General features: G+C 41.0%; 1 protein-coding gene and 1 long non-coding RNA gene across 6 annotated transcripts in view; one reads left to right on the forward strand and one right to left on the reverse strand.

Moving 5' to 3' along the window:
* CDH7 (cadherin 7) overlaps positions 1–20,952 on the forward strand; it is a 111,131-nt gene that overhangs the window by 51,075 nt on the left and 39,104 nt on the right. For 4 of the 5 annotated variants that reach the window (XM_028737437.2, XM_028737432.2, XM_028737435.2 and 1 more), the window contains one exon: positions 20,220–20,339. The exons of the other annotated variant lie outside the window; for it this stretch is intronic. In XM_028737437.2, the coding sequence (XP_028593270.2) occupies positions 20,220–20,339 (120 nt within the window). The remainder of the gene's footprint in view (positions 1–20,219; positions 20,340–20,952) is intronic. 5 annotated transcript variants of the gene reach the window in all.
* The window catches only part of LOC144328721 (uncharacterized), a 37,647-nt gene that overhangs the window by 3,440 nt on the left and 13,255 nt on the right, over positions 1–20,952 (reverse strand). Inside the window, exon 2 of the long non-coding RNA XR_013393963.1 lies at positions 8,171–8,326. This is a non-coding gene — a long non-coding RNA (uncharacterized LOC144328721). The remainder of the gene's footprint in view (positions 1–8,170; positions 8,327–20,952) is intronic.

Genomic DNA, 20,952 nt, shown 5'->3' on the forward strand with positions numbered 1-20,952 from the left:
CTTAATAACCTTAAAATACAATCCCCCCCCCCCCCCGGATCAGGTCACTTTAGAAAGGCATTCATCTCTAGAGTTTGGGCAGGTATTCTACCTGCTACTAATTAAGCTAGTCTCTACACCAGAGGCAGTCAACCTTTTTATACCTACCACCCACTAATGCATTTTTCTTGATGGTAAAATTTCCTTACCACCCACCAGTGCTGCAGTAACATGTAGCGTAGAACCCCCTACTGCCCACCTGGAATCCTGAAATGCCCACTAGTGGGCAGTAGGGACCAGGGTGACCACCCCTGCTCTATACAGTAGCTATCAGTGTGTTCAACTGTAGCTTGAAATAACAATATGTGGGCTGTTCTGTGTCAATATTTTCTTTGCAGTCTATACCGCTCTAACTGCCTCCCTTTTTGCTTCAAGATAGTGGTGGCTTTTGGTAATATGGTTAAAAATGTCTGGAATGATGGGAATTCTTCTGCTGTAAATTGAGTTGCATTGTCAGTCATGAGTTCATGTGGCAGGCCCAAGTCAACAAAGGTATTGCTCAGCTGTGCAACAGGCCTATAGCATGCAATAGTAGGCAAATGAGTATATTGGTACCCCTAGAATAGTAGCCCACAATAACCAGATAATATCACCTTCCCAGTGCACACAGGTCAGTTGTGAGCACCAAATGCATAAAAGTCCATTGCTTTGTGTTGATCAAGTCCTTTAGCAGTCACAGGGTAGAGTTTTGTTATTTATGTCATATCAAATTCCAGTCTACCATACTGTATTCTTGGCCCCTTTACAAGATTTGGTTAGACCCTGATATCCTTGTTGGATAAGGTCTAGGAACTTCTTCTTGTATATCATGGTGCAACAATACAGGGTTTTTTTTTTTTTTTTTTTGCTTTTGCTTACTTGTTTGTTTGTTTTGCTCTTAGGCCTTTCGATTCACTCAGTTGCATACAGACAGAAGAGTACTTCCTAGCATACTCTTCAGATCATTTCTCTTCAGATTGTATAAATCTTTTCCCTTTTTGAAGAGTACTTCCTAGTAATCTCTGAGGTATTGCTAAGGTATTCAGGTCCTCCTGATCTAATATCGTGTAGGATTTATCCATGAGTAGATGTCTACATCTGACAAGCCTGTTTTAGAATGCTGATAGAGAAGTACACATAGCATGTGCCTTGTCTACTCTCTTTCACTTGCAAGTCCCTGTTTGCACTGTGGGCTTCATAATAATGCATCTGCTATAGATGCCTGTTTTTGTCTTCTAACGTACTTGTCTACTGAATTGAATCTCATCATTGTTAGTAGAAGATGCTGGCCTAGTAATGTACTTGAACCAAACATTTTTCTTAAATGAAGGTCACCAAGGGTTTATAGTCTGTGAAGAGTCTGAAAGAAAGTAGATCACATAGGCATCTATAAAAGCTTTACAGTGCCCAAACACTAGCGAAACATTCTCTCTTTTCACCCTTTCAAATTTGTGCATAGCATTTTTCTGCTTCAGTAAGAGGTTAGGTAAGCAGTCTGGAACAGAATGCAGTGAGCTTGCATTCTGAACTAGGCAGATGCGGTGGCATCACACCTTATTCAAAACTCCTTGCAACAACAACAACAACAACAACAACAACAACAACAACAACAACATGAACTTGTTGGCATCACAAAAAGTATAAGATTGGCTATCAGAAGTTGTGTGCCCTTTATATTTGTAAAGGTACCCTCCTGAACTATCTCCCAAGCCTGGTCATTGTGGATTTCAGTAACAGGTTTAGTGGCTGTGCCTCTTTGAAGACATCTTTCGAATATTTATTGATTTTAGTTAGAAGAATTTGTAAAGCACTCAGTCGAAGAGTCCCTATGTGGTGAACCTAAAGCAACTGCAAATAAAACCAGTAATGTTTAGAAACAGCTATATGTAACTTGTTAACATGTCCAGGTAAGCTTGATGAATTTTTTTTTTTAAAGCCGTTGCCTTAAGCAGGACAATGAAGCTGTTCAGCAGTGTCAGAAAGCATCTTGGTTCTGTAATGTTAGTCAGTGCTTACAGCTCTCTGGACAAAGTCCTTCTCTAGGCCTGTCCTTGTCCCATATTGTGTGATTACTTGACCCAAGAACTGCATTTCAACTTTGCATCAATTAGTTTGGTCCAGATTCAAGGAGACTGTTCCATAAGATGACCAGAATTTTGTCATAGTCTTCCATTGATGTATTAGGATGTGTATTAGGATCTTGTCCACTAATACCACAACTCCTTTTGTGTTTCTAAGGACCTTGTCATCTTTCTTTGAAAAATCATGGGAGCACTTGTGATTCCAAATGGCAGACATTGAAAACAATATCCCAAAGGACGTGATAAATTTAGTCAGTTCACTACTCAGTTTTGTCAAAGGTGTTTGCCAGAAACTGCTTGAGGCATCCAATTTGGAAACTACTTTTGCTCCTGTCACTTTGGGGAAAAGGTCATCTAGCATTGGGAGTACATATTTTTCTCTGACTATAGCTTCATTAAGTTTTTAAAGATCTAGACAGGTGTGCTTTTTCTCATTTTTCTTGATGACAGGGACCATTGGTTCATACCGTGAGGTGAGCTCAGTCATTTGCTTAAGTGTGCTCCTTTCTTTTATCCTTCCTAGCTCCATTTCTACATTGTGATATAGGTGAATAGATATTCTGTGGCTGTTTGTACGTAGTATTGTTTGGCCACAGATCTTAAAGCAGTGTCCACAATGTCTCATTTTCTTAGGCAGTTTCTGTCAAACAGTCCTATTTCTTCCACAACTTTTAGTAGCCCCATTCAGGCAGCTATTTCATGACTGAGGATTGTATGGCAGACAGAAACAACTCATCCGTGTAGCTTGTTAGTGTAGTAGAGCATCCAAAAGCATGTAGAATATTCCTTGGGCTGTATAAAACAATTGCTGCCTTTTGCACATCTGTGAGTGCTCTGGAATTTTGCATAGGCCTTCTCTGAAATAAGTATAAGATAAGCTCCTAGATGTATTTTGAAATTAAGAGCATTTTGACTGGTAGTTAATTTTATTTTCCAAGGAGGGTCAGTGTCCTTACACAACATAAACTTTAAGAAAAAATACCTGTAGACCACTGTGGTGAGTTGTTGCACCACCTGAATACAATAGATCTCTGGATTATGTCCTTCTCTAGGCCTATAACAATAGTAAAATGTCCTGTCTTCAAACACTTTCCGCACTATGCTCCTCTAGCTTGACTTTTGTAATTGGTTTTTGTGAATTGCATAGAGAATTTTGATCAATGGGTTGTCTAGAAATGGCATTAAATCAATAAATATGGCTTTGTAAAGTGTTACATCCTCTTACAGTTGCATACTTTGAGAAAGCACTTGGTCTATCATTCCAAGCACCAATTTGTCTTTAGAATCTTCAAGCTCACTGTGTTCATCCTGTTAATTCATGATATTTATGGCCCTCCTCAGCAAAGGTAAAGGATTTAAAAACATTGTTAGCTCCCCACACCTGTACCATAAAGGAATGAGCACAATTCTTTTCTCTCTGGAGCTTTTTTGGTCAGGCAAAGGTAAACAAATTTGACTCTTTTCTTCAGGATTCTTTAAACTGGAACCTTCTGGTCTGGGGAAGTGTGCCTAGAGTTGGGTGAATCTCTCATCTTTTCAGTCCTAAGTTCAGTTCTCCACATTTTTGTATGAAAATCAGCATTTTAGTGTGAATTTATTCTAATGCACACATTTTTCTTTGCAGTTTTGTTCGTTATTCATTTTTGCAAAGCAATTTTCCCTAATATGCCTTTCTGTATCTCATGTTCACTAATATATGCAGTTTTGTACACATTGCTTGTCTGGAGGATACCACTAAAAATACAGAGAAGTGTAAATTTGGGAAGGTGGCTGTTTTTGTGTTGTTTCAAAATGTACAAATTATGTAAATTTGCCTTTCAGTGTGGACTAAATAATAATAATAAAAATCCCCTCCATAATGGTGACACTATTTGTTATATTTGGAATTTGTGAGATCTGACACCAAGTCATGGAAGAATCAGGACACCAGTCAGTCTCCATGAAGAACAGAACAGTAGCAGGAATCTCATGGCTGCACATAGATACAACTATGTCTGGTCCTATCAAATGATAAATGCAATATAAAGCCCCTACTCTACCCATGTGGCTTTGCCGAGTGGTGGGGCCACTGCCACATCTGCAATCTTGCAGCACATTGTGGCCATGGTGGAATATAGGGAGGCAGTAAGGCTGCTGTACTAGCCTGGAGCTGGCTTCACAATCAGGCTCAGATCAGGCCCAATGCCATCATGTGGCAACAGTGAGACTGGCTCAAGATCCAACAAGCCCCAGATTAGCTGAGCCCTTTGCTGAGGGCCTTCTGCTGACTCCCCATGGCTGGCATCCCACTACTGTCGCTCTCACTCACATGTTTGGCAGGCAGAGTGACATTTGCATTACACTCTTTGCACTGGGAGGTCATCTTGGCTAGGAGTTCACCTCGATCCAAATCCCACCCAACTCAGCTCAAGTGTGGTTTGGATTGCTCTGCTAACTATATAAGGACACCGTCCACACAGAGAAAGACTAGTTTATTGTGACATGAGCTTTCATAGCTAAGGTTCAACTTCATTTGATGCAGTTTTAGACCTAGGTAAAGATAAAGGGATGCCTGACTGTTAGGTCCAGTCGCGAATGACTCTGGGGTTGTGGCGCTCATCTCGCTTTACTGGCTTAGGGAGCCAGTGTACAGCTTCTGGGTCATGTGGCCAGCATGACTAAGCTGCTTCTGGTGAACCAGAGGAGCGCACGGAAACGCCTTCCCACCAGAGCGGTACCTATTTATCTACTTAAACTTGTTCACAGATGCCATTTGTTTATCTCAAGTCAACAGTCTCTTGGTGTTTTTCAGAATTCAAGAGAATCCAGATTGTATCCAGACGTATTTCCCCTGGAAATGGCCATACATAAATAGTTTGGCTATATCTTTGGGTAAATTTATTCCCTTCATTGGTGTCCATCATTAGTTGTACACAGAGTAGAACCATTGAAATGAATGGACATAACTTACTCGTGTCTTAATGAGTCTACTCTGAATGACCAACACTGGGTGCAATCTCTTGTGTTCATGTAACTGTGTTAGCAAGTAAGTCTTCCAGATTGCAGACTGAGAACATAAAAATACCACATCAGAACAAACAAACAGTCTCCAGTTGCTGTGCACTGCTCTTGAAATCATTTGTCCCTGTAGCAACGTAAAGGAGAGTGGTTTGAAACATGAGTCAGGGGCAGAGGGGAGACAAGTAAATCACTTTTACTGCAATATGATTTTACTAAAATGTAAGCATAAATATTATTGCTGAGTTGATAGCTGGCTGTTTTCCACAGTCCTTTAACACAATGTCAGTGAAGGAAAAAAGGAGAGTAACCTCTGAAGGAAAGATGGAGATCAGTGTTTCTAGAGGGGGGGAAATCATGAGGGCAAGAAACAGAATTCTTAAAGCTGTTTCCAGCTGCACTCCATTAGAAGGCAAAAACTTGGATAATCCATTACTTTTAAGACCAAATGATTCCCCAACTTTATGAAGGCTATATATATGAACAAAGAAAACCCCAATGCTGAGATCTCTCTCTGTGTGTGTGTGTCTCTCCAGTGGCCTCTCCTAGGGTTAGGAAAATTTGATAGAAGCACTACACTTTAGGTTGCCTTTGTATTAAATATATATTGTTCTTAAATGTCTGAGATTTTTGTGTGGATTTGTATTCCCCGAGTTCAGCAGGGGGCAGCATAGGAAAGTATCTTGCTCCTTCATCTTACCCCCTGAAGAGGACTGCTCTCCAGCTTTCAAACCTTTGTTATTTTTCTTCCCTTTTCCTATGCTGATCTTTTTTAACTCAGTGCTTTAATCCCCAAGCCACATTCTCAACAGCAGTGTTTTTGTCGAAACCCAGAAACGTCTCTGAAATAAATATCATGAGGCCTCGAAGGTTTCATTGGGTTCCAAACACCCCCTTTTTTCGCAAAATAAAAAATAAAAAATGAGGTTAATGACTCCATGACCCTACATACTGTTTTTCTGTTGCCAACGTGATTGGAAGCACCACCATACCTTCTAAGATTCTCTACTTTTCCAACCATGATCATTTTAGGTTTCCTGTGCTGTAGGAGGGCAACTAGCTAAAATTCCCAAAGTTCCCTGGGAAGGATTGTTAAAGCACTCTGGGAATTGTAGTTCTGTGAGGAGAATAGTGCTTTCCTAACAACTCTTAGCACATTTAAGAAACTGCACAACCATGGGTTCTTAGAATATTTTTTTTATAGCTTATGAAGCAGCATCCTGCAATCAGATAGGTGTTTGATGGTCTTCCATTGCCATAAGCAAAACTGTGAATAGTTTTGTAAGTACTATACATATTTCAACAAATTTCACGTTGTTAGAGGTGTGAGGTAATTTTTTGCTTTGAAGGCTCAAGTAGGGGTTATGAAATAGGAAAAACTTCCATTAAAATGCAGGAAACAAGCGGCTGCCAAAGTCCTAAGGCACAAAATTAATGTGACAAGAAATCTATGGATCACCTTACCAAGTAAATTTGGACTTCTTGGTTGCCATACCAAAACATTGGGAACCACTGGCCTACGCTGGCTGGCAAGGCATCTGTAGGGTTCCAACAGGAGTCTCCCATTCCTACCTGGAGATGCTAGAGATTAAACCAGTAGTACAAATGTTCTACGACTGAACTGAGACCCTTCCATTGATCCGGCTGCCTTGAACCAAAGTGGTATTGTCCAAATGTCCAAGGAAAGCAGGGATGTTTTGCTCTGGTTTCAGGTGGATTTTGTGCCCACACTCAAGTCATGCTTGTTAGCTCATTGTAGCTCATGTATCTGAACACAAGTGGAGAAAATATTTGAATAAATGCAACCGAACAGAGATTGTCCGGGTTGTACAGGGCCATTTACAGACTGGCCCAAAGGGGGTGGTAGAACCAATGGTAGCTCGCTGTGACTTGTTTGCAAAGCATGTTGCGGATAAAATCGCTTGCATCCACCAAGATCTTGACTCTGCTGTTATAGCAGATGAATCTCATGGGGTGTCCAGAGCACAGTCTAGTCTTGTTGTGTTGGGTGAGTTTCAGTTGGTAAGGCTCAAGGATGTAGACAAGATGCTTGGATCAGTCAGGGCGACCACCTGCACTCTGGACTCTTACCCCTCTTGGTTGATAAAAACAAGCAAGGAGGGAACAGCTGGCTGGGGCAGGGAGGTGATCACTCCTTAAGAAACCTTCCCTGGATTTGGAAAACCTAGCTAACTACTGGCCAGTTGCTAATCTCCCTTTCCTAAGCAAGGTTGTGGAGCGAGTGGTTGCAGACCAGATCCAGGTGCTTTTGGAAGAAACTGATTTTCTGGATCCATTTCAATTGAGGTTTTGCCCTGGTTTTGGCACAGAAACTGCTTTGGTCACCCTGTATGATTATCTCTGTTGAGAAAGAGACAAGGAAAACATATTCCTGTTAATTCTTCTCGACCTTTTACGGCTTTCTGTACCATCGACCATGGTATCCTTTTGAAGCGACTGCTCAAGCTAGGGCTTGGTGGCAGCATTTTGCGCTGGTTCCAGTCCTACTTGGATGGTCATTCCCAGAGGGTGTTGCTTGGAGAATGCTTTTCAGCCCCATGAAACCTTCAATGTGGGGTTCCACAGGGCTCAATCCTATCCCCTCTGTTGTTTAACATCTACATGAAACCGCCAGGTGGAGTTATCCGGAGGTTTGGAATACGTTGTCAGCAGTATGCTGATGACACTCAGCTCTATTTCTCCTTTATATCTGCAGGTGAGGCAATGGAAGTGCTGGACCAGTGTCTTGCCTTGGTAATGGACTGGATGAGAGCCAACAAACTGAAGCTCAATCTAGATAAGACTGAGGCACTGTTAGTGGGTGGTTCCCTAGACCAGGTGGGTGGGAGATCGCCTGCTCTTGATGGGGTTACACTTCCTCTGAAGGAGCAGATTTGTAGCTTGGAGGTACTCCAGGTTGCTCACTGGAGCAAGGCAGTTTGAGCATATTACACGGATCCTGGTCCAACTGCACTGGCTACCAATTAGATTCTGGGTCCAATTTTGACCTATAAAACCTTAAATGGCTCAGGACTGCAGTACCTCAAGGACCACCTCTTTCCATATGAACCTACCTGGACCCTGAGATCATCTGGTGAGGCCCTTCTTCGTGAGCCTCTTCCTCAAGAAGTCCGGAGGGTGGCAACACAAGAATGGGCCTTCTCTGTAACGGCTCCCCATCTGTGGAATGCTCTCCCCAGGGAAGTTCGCCTGGCATCTTCATTATACACCTGTAGGCACCAGGCAAAAATGTTCCTTTTTAACCAGGCATTTGATTGATTTGATTGACATCCTATGCCCTTTTAAAATGTGTTTCTTTTTTTGGGGGGGGGGTTATTGACTTGTTTTTTATTATGTATTTTGTAGTTATATATTTTGATTTTATTCTGTGATCCGCCCTGAGACCTCTGGGTATAGGGCAGTATATTAATAATATTAATAATGTATTTAATAAATGTGGCCCTTTTTGCCCAACAGAGCCAGTGTGGTATAGTGGTTAAGAGTGGTAGACTCGTAATCTGGTGAACCGGGTTTGCATCTCCTCTCCTCCACATGCAGCTGCTGGGTGACCTTGGGCTAGTCACACTTCCCTGAAGTCTCTCAGCCCCACTCACCTCACAGAGTGTTTGTTGTGGGGGAGGAAGGGAAAGGAGAATGTTAGCCGCTTTGAGACTCCTTAGGGTAGTGATAAAGTGGGATATCAAATCCAAACTCCTCCTCCTCTCCTTCTCCTTCTCCTTCTCTTATTTTCATTGAGGGGAGGGATGAAAGTGCAGTAAGATATGATCTTCTCCTCTTTCTGGGAGTTGTTGACACTCTCTCAAATCAATGAAGGAAGAGGAAGGCCTCAAGCTAGTGCAGTAAAGGTCATGTCTCTTATTCTAGTACAGCACAGATATTTCACTCAGGAATATCCTAAGCATATCTGCTTGAGGCTCAGCTCTTCTTCATTTGTGTTTGTGTGTGTTTGGCTCACTTCCTTGCATTTTCTCCTGCTCTTTGAAATAAATCAATATCTGAGACTGCCTTGTATGTCTGATCCTGTGCCAGTGAATGCTTAAGGCCTTGTGCCCTGTGGCTAACAACCGCACAGGCAATGTACTCTCCGAGCACCCAGGTAATCCTTGCATGATGCTAGCCATGGTGTTAAAGGCAGTCGTGCAGACTGAAGATTTTACACATGCAGGAACTGGGCTGGGAAGTCCTGTGGAGACAACCAACCATGCCACATTCAAAGTAAGTGTAAAGTAACAGAAACTTGACTCCTTCAAAAACAGTGTTTGAAAGTAGGTGGTAATTAAGCCATTTGGACAAAAGCCCCTATGTAGCTTCTTGTATAATCCTAGCAGATGTCTTTGTTTTGGAGAATGATTAGAACTTGAAATCAGTGGGCTTTTCAGGGAAGATTCATTTAAGCTCTGTGGTGCAGCTAGATGGAAGTTACTTTTATAGATAATTGGAGACACATCCTTTCCCTGATTTATGATGCCAACAGTTTACTATGGTTATATATGGCAGACTACTTTATTAGTTCTGTCGCACATACAAGTTATTCCTTCACAGTGTATATTCTTGTTCAGATGGTAAAACAGAGGGAAATTAATTCCTGTACAAAGGAGCAGCAAAAGGTGTATAAATCACCAGAAAATAAGGTTTAAGTGGGATTATATGTGGTGCATGGGCCTTGTATACTACGGCAAATTAAATCTACTTCAAGCTTCTTGGAATGGTATATTTAAATGCCTTTGGGGTTACCAGTGGAGTAATATTTAATACTGCATTAATATTGGATTAAGGATTTAGTACCATGAACTGCTTGTGTGGCATTTATCTTACATAGTCACATTGATTCATAGTTTATTTATAAGACACGGTTTCTAATTAAACATCTACAGCATTTATGAAATATTAAGGGGAAACAAAGTATCTACCTCCTATTTTGTTTAAAATTATATCCATGGCAAAGATTTTATTAATTAGCCATTGAGCACAGGAAAAATAATTTTCAGCCAAAATAAATTATGAAAGCATGAAAACTACCAATCTTATAGAGATGATTACTAAATTCTCCCCAGTTTTTTTGGTCCAGATTATCTGATCTTGTTTGTAGCATGGCAGCAGTGCATTAGCAATCCACTATTCTTCCATTTAAAAATAAACAATTCTGATCTGTAAAGACTGCTGTGCATGCACAGTTTGCCTGATATTCTTTTTCATCATGTCTCTCTCTTTCCCCCTCTCCCCTTCCGTATTACAAGTTCTCAATGTGCCTAAATATCTTTGCAAATTAATTAAATACTAGGCAAAGCTTTCTGGGTTATCTTGGATTGATCACATTTTCTCAACCTAACCTCTACCTCACAGGGTTGATGTGAGAATAAAAGTGGGGGACACTATGCATGCCCTGAATTCTTTGTAGGAAGGTTGCAGTGATATATTAGAATATAATAATGTATCTTAAAGAAATGTTGATGGAATGTTATGTATGATTGCATCACTATATATGTGCACTGTGATGCATTAATCCAAACAGATGCTGGTGTAACCCTGACACCAAAAAAGACAGAAAAGAACAGATGGAACTGAAAGCTGTGACAAAATGCATGTATGTTAGTTCTGGAATTAATTTTTGATTTTATCCCATGTAAAATAAGCAACAAGATAGATTGGAATGGGTAGAATGGTGACTAAATGAGTCTTGACCTTGCCTGAATCAGGGTGACCTTTATCAGAAGAAAGAAGTATGGGTATATGTGCCAACCTATCATTCTTGATCTTTCAGCAGCTTTTGATACCGTTGACTATAGCATCCTCCTGAACTGACTCAGTGAAAGAGATAATGGGCACTGTTTTACAGTGGTTCAAGTCCTATCTCTGGGGTTGGTTTCAGGTAAGATCATCTTTTGGCTCCGTAGCTCTTGTGGCTATTTAACATCTAGTTGCAGCCTTCATGAACAGTTATTATGAGATTTGGGGTGAGCTGTCATCAGTATACTGTAACATCTGCACATCTCTTTAACGTCTAAATCAGGAGAGGCCTTGGAAGCCTTGAGCCACTGCCTGGACTTGGTGGTAGGCTGGATGAGGGTCAAGTCTGAATCTAGGCAAGATGAAGGTTCTGTGGGTGAGAGAGTCAGTTGTCTTCTTTGGATGGTGATGTATTTCCCATGTACTCCCATGAAGCAGCTGGTTTGTACGTTGGGGTGCTCCTGGATCCATCCCTGTCACTAGAACTCCAGGTGACCTTAGTGGCTAGGAGTGCCTGTTGACCAGCTTCAAATGATAAACAGCTATGGTTGTTTCTGGACTGGGATAGACTGACTACTGTCATCCATGCAATTGTAATCTCAATATTGGATTACTGCCATTCACATTATATGGGACAGGCCCTAAGGTTGGTCCAAAAGCTGCAGCTACTGCAAAACGCAGAGTCTTGACAACTCACAGGGACAGCAAATTGCTACCATGTTACACCACTGCTGAAAGCATTTCACTGGCTGCCAATTAGCTTCCAGGCTAAATCCAAGACACCGGGTTAGCTAAAGGATTACCTAAAAGATTGTCTCACCCCTTATATACCCACCTGATTACTGTGTTCTGCAGGACAGGACCTCCCACAGTCATTATCTCACCAGGATGTCCATTCCATAGATTGTCAGAATTTGGCCTTTAGTGTGGCACTAGCTACCCTTTGGAACTCCTTCCCATGACATATCAGACAAGCGCCAATTGTATTGTCTTTTTTTTTGGGGGGGGGGTGTCTAGTGAATGCTTTCTTTTCTTTTTAGCAAGTGGAGATTCTTATCCCAGTCTGCATTGGATTTGAAATCATTTTAATAGATGTTTAAAATTGTTAAATCGCCTTGGGATGTTTCACAGAAAGCCACTCATAAAGGAGATAAATAAAATATTCATTATCTACAATCACAAATATACATTTTGTGTAAGCATGGTGATTGGCCATGACATTACTTTTCCATGATGAAGAGTCAGCACTTGGCTACAACTAAGAGAAACTTAAGTATGCTTAAGTACCGCTTCACTCAATATGCCAGCAAGTTTGGAAAACTCAGCAGTGGCCCGAGGATTGGAGAAGATCAGTTTATATCCCAATCCCAAAGAAGGGCAGTGCCAAAGAATGCTCCAACTACCGCACAATTGCACTCATTTCACATGCTAGCAAGGTTATGCTTAAAATTCTACAAGGCAGGCTTAAGCAGTATGTGGACTGAGAACTCCCAGAAGTGCAAACTGGATTTCGAAGAGGCAGAGGAACCAGAGACCAAATTGCAAACATGCGCTGGATTATGGAGAAAGCTAGAGAGTTCCAGAAAGACATCTACTTCTGCTTCATTGACTATGCAAAAGCCTTTGACTGTGTCGACCACAGCAAACTATGGCAAGTTCTTAAAGAAATGGGAGTGCCTGATCACCTTATCTGTCTCCTGAGAAATCTCTATGTGGGACAAGAAGCTACAGTTAGAACTGGATATAGAACAACTGATTGGCTCAAAATTGGGAAAATTGGGAAAGGAGTTACAACAAGGCTGTATATTGTCTCCCTGCTTATTTAATTTATATGCAGAATTCATCATGAGAAAGGCTGTGGTGGATGAATCCCAAACCGGAATTAAGATTGCCGGAAGAAATATCAACAACCTCAGATATGCTAACCTTGATGGCAGAAAGTTAGGAGGAATTAAAGAACCTTTTAATGAGGGTGAAAGAGGAGAGTGCAAAATATGGTCTGAAGCTCAACACCAAAAAAATGGAAGATCATGGCCACTGGGCCCATCACCTCCTAGCAAATAGAAGGGGAGGAAATGGAGGCAGTGAGAGATTTTACTTTCTTGGGCTCCATGATCACTGCAGATGGTGACAGCAGTAACGAAATTAAAAGATGCTTGCTTCTTGGGAGAAAAGCAATGACAAACCTAGACAGCATCTTAAAAAGCAGAGACAACAAAGGTCCATATAGTTAAAGCTATTGTTTTCCCAGCAGTGATGTATGGAAATGAGAGCTGGACCATCAAGAAGGCTGATCGCCGAAGAATTGATGCTGGAGGAGACTCTTGAGAGTCCCATGGACTGCAAGAAGATCAAATCTATCCATTCTTAAGGAAATCAGTCCTGACTGCTCACTGGAAGGACGGATCCTGAAGCTGAGGCTCCAATACTTTGGCCACCTCATGAGAAGAGAAGACTCCCTGGAAAAGACCCTGATGTTGGGAAAGATTGAGGGCACAAGGAGAAGGGGATGACAGAGGACAAGATGGTTGGATAGTGTTCTCGAAGCTACAAACATGAGTTTGACCAAGCTGTGGAAGGCAGTGGAAGACAGGAGTGCCTGGTGTGCTCTGGTCCATGGGGTCATGAAGAGTCGGACACGACTAAACGACTAAACAACAACAAGTACCGCTTCAGTTATTAAAATGACAAACAGCCATGACTAACTGTGGCTTCCCAAACTTAACTTTATGTAACTTGGAGGCTGGCTCATTAGGGCAAAGAAGACACTTTCCCACCAACTTAAGTCTGCTCTTAGCCAGCCCCCAGCTGTTTGCCTTCTTGCATAACAGCCAGTTTAGCAGTGGAAGTGTCTGTCAGCTTCCAGTTCCTTTGTCTTGGTGTTACCCATTTACAATTCAGCATGGAGGACAATAGGGATAAAAGTAGAATTAGTTGGCTCTGCCTCTCATTGGCTCTTAGCCAATGTTGTTAGCTGCCCTGAGCCCGGCTTCGGCTGGGGAGGGCGGGATATAAATAAAGTTTATTATTATTATTATTATTATTATTATTATTATTATTATTATTCCTGTCACTAGCTCTGGCTCCACCTACTGCTGGCCTCCTTGCCTTTGACCCTACCACTCCCAATGTGCAACTGTCATATGTGACAGTTTATCCCTGTGTATAAGTGATTTCTGAACAAAAAACAATGTTTGATGACTGCCTCATCTTCAGTAAATATGTACCGTATGTTGGTTTCTGTATGTGTGGATAACATGCTGAAGATCACGTCTTATTCAGTGCTCCACTGAAGTGGTATGTCAGCTACAAGTTTTTAAATAGAACCAAACCACTTCATGCATGTGATAAGTTCATGCTTCTGAACCATGTAAAAATACTGAGGGCTGGGGAGTAAAAATATAAGATTCTACCTTCTTCTTTTCTACAATGCCAAAAAAGGATGGTTTTTAAAAATAAAAATTATAATTATAATTATAATTATAATGCAGAATAGGTTGTTGACAGCACAATCATATGCATATTGACACAGAAATAAGCCTCATTGAGTTCAGTGGCATTCAGTGGTAAGTGTTTATAGGATTGCAGCCTTAGCCCTTTACGTGATAAGCTCACATGACCTGCTCAGTTAAAGACATAGAAAGGGTGCATAGTTTGTGCCAATTCTCACATTATGCAAATTGTGACTTTGCAACACATTTAAAAAAATTAAATCAGTGGAACTTTTCCAGGAAAAGTTATGCGTCAGTGATGGTGCTTCTCTGAAGGAGAGGGAGGGATGTATCTGGCCCACATCTGTGCAGAATCACATAGAAGAGAAGGATGTGCAGAGAGTTATGTTGTGGAGCCGGTTCAGCTTTCCCCTAACTTTGCTGTTGTAATGACACAAGGGGAGTATGTGTGTGTGTTTTCCAGTGAATGGCAGAACGACCCACGAATTAGTATCATGCTTATTGCAAATGTGGGCATTGCTTTGTGATTGACACAAGGGCCAGCCAATTAACACTGTGCAAAACTCGCTTCTCACAGTGGAAAATAATCTGTCACAGCCCAGGGAAAAGGATATTGATATGTGCAGGGATTTCCGCAGTAGGCTTATTGTCGAATGTATGTATATATCCTTTGCTATATGGTTTGTTTAGAGTTGTCTATATTGGGTGTATTAACAGTTGTTTGTGCTGCTTATTTTGTGTTGTGTGTGTGCATATGAGTAGCTTGGATTTACTGATTGTTCATGACCAACTAATCTAGGATTCCAAATTAATCTGGTTCATTGGTAGCATTGGATCAAACAAGACCTGATGAACATTGCAACAGTTGCTTGGGATGCTGGGAGCAATGGTGCACAAGCATATTTCTACTCCTCCGAGACAGAGTGGAAAAGCAAAGTAATATAATAAACACATAATAATATGTGTTTTGACTTCCTAACAAGTGTGCAGACCTACACATTTCATCGTGGAGGGTGATCCATAAGTATCACCTTTCTAAAACAGCTTCTCTTCCTGCACACACTTCCATGTTATAGTCTTCTCTCATACTTGTTCCACCTCAGAATGCATTTGGGAAGATTGCTGATCAAAAGCATTTCCCCTCCATGTGATATGCAGACACATACAAATCAGTATGGAGTGGTCTGCTCATGTGACCTTGGCATAATATCACTGCAACTGGATTATTGTGAGAAGGTAAAATGAAGGTTGAAAGGTTGCCTGTTGAAAGTATAGCAAAAATGATAGTGGAAAATACTGTAGCACTGGTGAGAGACAAATGAGCTGTTTAGGCATTGAAACTCTTCATTTCCCAACCACTTATCAACTCAGAAGTAAGTTCCATTGAATTCCTATACTTATGTACCTGAGACTTGAAGCCTGAATCTCTGACTCTGTTTTTACTTGTTATGACTTATTTTTTGTCTGTGTTATGTTAATGCTTATTGTAGTCTTTGTAGTCTTTGATCTGATAATCTCTGATGTGGTAAACCCCTGGTAGGAAGGTAGGATGGTGCTTCTTCCTACAGCAAGAATGGTGAACTGGGGGCCCTACGGATTTGTTAGTGATGGAAGTTGGCAACAAACCGTTTCCACAAGGCCACAGGTTCCCCACCCCTGGCCTTTAGCAATGTCTGTGGCTCATTTTCAAATTCTGCATGCTGTGAAATACAGGTCACCACTCATGCCAAGAATCGGAAGCTGATGAGAAATAATAGCTTGATGATCCTTCAAGAAGAGCGCCAGAGAAGGGAGTAGGCTGGGCTAGTTTACTCCTTTCCCCTGCCTTCTTCCTTGCTGCCCATCCTACAGCATTTGATCATTCTTCTGGGGCCATTTTGTGTTCCAGTTGCCCTTGTATATGTGGGAGCAACTTTTCTATGAACAACTCCTACATAGCTGGGGGGAAACCCCCAATGTTTAAATGAGCCAGTCATTGGGTAGGGCCTGATTGTGAATATTTCCCACAGATCAGCACCTTCCTCTGGCTTACTGCTGAATCTGTTGGACAGCGCCATACAATTTTCCTTTTCCCTCTTGCTGTTGTGCTCTAATCGGGCTTGCTTGTTTCCTACAGGCATCTGATTGGCCACTATTAGAACAGGATGCTGGACTTAGATGGGCCATTGGCCTGATCCAGTAGACTCTTCTTTTGTTCCCTTGTGTCTAGAGGAGGTTCACTCAAGACCTCCCCAAGCACTGCACTTGTTTTAGATTTACATTTAATACATCACCTTCCACATTTTCTGTGTATTTCCCACACGTATCATGCAAAGAGGTTTGGGCAATCAAGAGATATTTTAGTAACTCCATTTTTTTATTTGATCCCTGGAGTTTAGCAACTGTACTGGCTTCATCCATAATATTGTCTGCAAGAGAAACACCTGGCATTAGCAAGCCAGCAGGATTTACAAGCCACCCCTAGTGGGCTTACAGAAACTGTCATTGCAGTTATGTATGATTCTGTGGTTCCCTTAAGAATGATCAGCAGTAAACATAGAGCTTACTACGGGAGGAATTTGTAAGGATTGTTGTCAGTAACTGCTGGTCTTGAGAGTTCAATTAGCACTTCCTGGAGAGAGTGTACATTTCAAAATGACAACACAGGTATTCAAAAGAATGAATTGAATGAGCTTTAGTAGCTTCACAGTATAGAGCCCCTTACCATGATCACTATAGAGAATATAGCAAATAAATAGATCCAGTTTAAAAAGTCACAATTTTGCTGGCTTAGATAGATTTGCATTTTCTTGTCCAGTTCCCAGAATGGGAGAGTGCCAAGCCAAAATAATAATAATAATAATAATAATAATAATAATAATAATAATAATAATAATAAAGTGTTACATGCTATCACTGCTTTTTAGAATAAATAAATTGGGGGCACTCTGGATATGCTCAGATGTACCCGCTCTTAGACCTTTTAAAGAGGTGTTTTCTATCAGAGGGGAGAAACATTCTGCATATACTAAAAAAAAGGACCTTATATCCTTAACACACACCCCTTTAAAGAAGCTAGATCATCTTGTAAAGTAACAAACATTTTGTACATGTTTAAAGGCCAGGGTCTTTGGGAAGGGACACTCTGGACATGCTCAGAAGAAATCAAACTTAAGTACTCAGAGATACTTAAACTGCCAGAATAACATAAGAGTGTATTTGATATTACTAAGTTTGGGACTCGTTACATATTATGCACACTCTGGAGAAAAGCATGTTTGCCAGTGCTCATTGGGAGAGGTTTTGTTACATTGTCATAAATCTTTGCACTTATTTCAAAAGAATCTTTGCACAAGTTTTGAACGCAGGTCATACAAGGGAATTACTGCTGCAGCACATATTGTTTGGAACTTCAGTAGTGCTTCCCTCTGATGTGCTCTGAATTCCTCAGGTGTCCTGTATAATCTTAGGACCACAATGATGTGGGATCTGTGCACCTCAAGGACCACCTCTTTCTGTAGATTCCTCTCCACACACTACAGTCAACGTCTGAAACCCTGCTCCAGATCCCTTGATGGCAGGAGCTTGACTGGCAACAATCAAGGCCAGATCTTTTCACTTGTGGCATGCCTTACCAATTGAGGAATGTTACCAGATTGCTTTATTTTTGCTGGTGCGTGTCACCGTTTCAATGGCTCTTTGGGGTCTTGTTATAGGGGCTTCACTTTGATGTCCGTATTTGTGACGTGCAGGGGAAAGTGCTTTGGACTGCAAAACACCTTGAGTGTCTTTGAAAATTAGGCAGGGTGAACATTTTAACAACAACAACAACACAGCAGTAGTTGTCAATAAATAAGGCGTCACCCTCTCCTTGAGAAAGACATATTCCTCAGATCAAGGTCATTCAGCAAGTTCTTCCCTTCAGAGCTGAGCTTTCCTCATTCCCATTCCCCATTTTCTTTGAAAGAGGAAAAAGCATCATGCACTTCCTGTGCTGCTGGCAGTGATAAGAGCCTTGCTAGTGAGGTTAATACAATTAGACACATTTGCACAATAAAGCATAAACAGTCCTGGCTATTTACTAAATTATATTGTGAGCAGTTCATTAATTAGAGAATCAGACCAGGACATGACTTTCATAAACTTGTTAAATTTTCTTAGAACTACACCCATTATGAAGTTTTAATATCCTATTTAGTATCCTATTTAAATAGGTGTACAATTCTTTGGATTTCAGAATCTTTAAGGGATTTAGAATGAAGGTAAGGGCTTCAGAATGAAGCCTGTGCTAATTTGTGTTGAGATGGGGAACCATGGTTTCTGTGGATTAGCAGTTCTTTCATTGTAGACTGATTTGGGATATTTGACCCATCCAGTACTTGACCTTAAAGGAGGCAATGATTACTTTATTTTCCTGAGGCTTATCTTTAAAAACAAACAAACAATTTTTATTGCTTTTTAAACAAATACAAATACAATAAGCATTAAATATTTATCCAGTAGTACAGCTAATGGTGTTTGTTTTATCCATTGTCTCTAGACTTCCATTTAAACATTCAGCATTCAAACATATTGCTTTAATGTAACCTTGCCACCTAGAATATTGAGCAGACCCCCCTTCTTTAACTATGTTAATGACCAAAATCAGAGGAATACTTTATTGGTCACTGAGACCATTTTTACCCATCCCCACCCTCTCAAACCTGGAAACACTACTGCATTACATGACCAAAAACCATGGAAAATTCTTACCGAAAAGTCTGCATGCATAAGTTAATGTGATTTGTCGAAATCTACACACATATGGGAATACTTTTATTGAACATTGTACATGTGCTGGCATATGCAATTACGTTTATAGTGTAATATATGAGGAAGCCCTTATTAAGCAAAAAAAACAACTAGATACAACAATTTTCAAATGTAAGAGCTTTTTTATGTTTTCCAATTTCATTATTCACCAAAGGGCAGTGAAAGTATATTTTTATTATAAACTTAACATTTTTATTATTATTAACGATTTACTGCTTCAGATTAGGCATATGGGTTTTCAGAGAGAACAAAACCTCCCTTTTCTGCATGGTGTGAAAGGTCAATATTGTGTTTAGAGTGACAACTCTCTGGTTCCCTTCTAGAAAAATTCACAGCCGTACCTTTATAATGAAGCTGGTAGCACAAGTCAATTTCTGCGTGAATAAATGTTTACATAGTGAATTACCTCTAGTCAAGGATTGCCTTGTTTGTAATCTCATCAGAGAGGCCAAAGGTTAAGTGTTCACAGCAAATTAACAACCACCTCACTCCAGTCATGGTCTGGGGCAAGTCACCTTGACACACAGGTGACTTGAGGAAAGCTTTTTCATGCCATTCTGTTCTCATCTCCCTGTGGAGTCATGGAGCACTGAGATCATTAAAAGTCGATCAAATCAGCACTTTTAGCAGAGGATGGAAAAAAATTTAACGGCAAGAAAATAGGTTTAAAGGCTTATTAAAAGCTCAGCGCCTCTCTATTTTTAGAGGATCAACCGTTTCTGGGGGGTGGCAGAAGTCATTTAAATTGCAGCTACCATTTTACATCAGAAGCCCCTTTACTTTTAATGATCCTCATGCAAGTCCTGCCAGTGATGACTGAATTCACTGGGTTGCCTTGGCAGGCGGCTGAGGCACATTTTCTATAGCAGCAAATGGAAGAAATAATCTAATCCCATCACTACCATTTCTTACAGAGATGGGGAACTTATGGCCCTTGAGTTGTTGCTGAACTAAAACTGTCAACATCCCTGAATCTTAGCCATACTGGGAGTTGAAGTCTGTTACCAAGGCTCCCCCCCCCCCCAGCCAGAATGCCATTCTAAGAGAATGAGGGAGATGTTCATGGTGAGTTCCAGCACCTCTTTTTCTTTAAAAATAGCACTAATTATTACTCCTCTGAACATTTTCACAGGAACCTCTGTGGTACAAGTAACAGCTACTGATGCCGATGACCCTACATATGGAAACAGTGCCAGAGTGGTCTACAGCATTCTTCAAGGACAGCCTTATTTTTCTGTGGAACCAAAGACAGGTAAATCCTCTTACACTTCCCATATCTACAGCTTTGACCAGGGAAAACTAAAAAGAACCTCCAGAGTTCTCTGACAGAGGTGCACTCTATTTGACTATCGCTATAATCCCATGATGCAGGAAAGTAGGGCTGCCCATGTTCACCTTGTGAATGAATGAATGAATGAAACTTTATTTGCATCAGCCGTCGGCCATAGCAACAAAAAACATTGCGATATACACAGGGAAAAAAAATAAAAAGTCAATTATATAAAACACAGTTTAGGGTCCTGAATTAGCAGTCAAATAGTGGACCTTATTCTGATTGCCCCAGCTAGAAACCTTGCAACTTTTGCAGTCATCTGCTCCTCTGGCTCCACGAGAGCCAACGTGGTGTAGTGGTTAAGAGCGGTGGACTCGTAATCTGGTGAACCGGGTTCGCTTCCCCACTCCTCCACATGCAGCTGCTGGGTGACCTTGGGCTAGTCACGCTTCTCTGAAGTCTCTCAGCCTCACTCACCTCACAGAGTGTTTGTTGTGGGGGAGGAAGGGAAAGGAGATTGTTAGCCGCTTTGAGACTCCTTAGGGTAGTGATAAAGTGGGATATCAAAATCCAAACTTTTCTTGATCTGCCA

Source organism: Podarcis muralis, chromosome 8 (assembly GCF_964188315.1).
Source record: "Podarcis muralis chromosome 8, rPodMur119.hap1.1, whole genome shotgun sequence".
NCBI lineage: Eukaryota > Metazoa > Chordata > Lepidosauria > Squamata > Lacertidae > Podarcis > Podarcis muralis.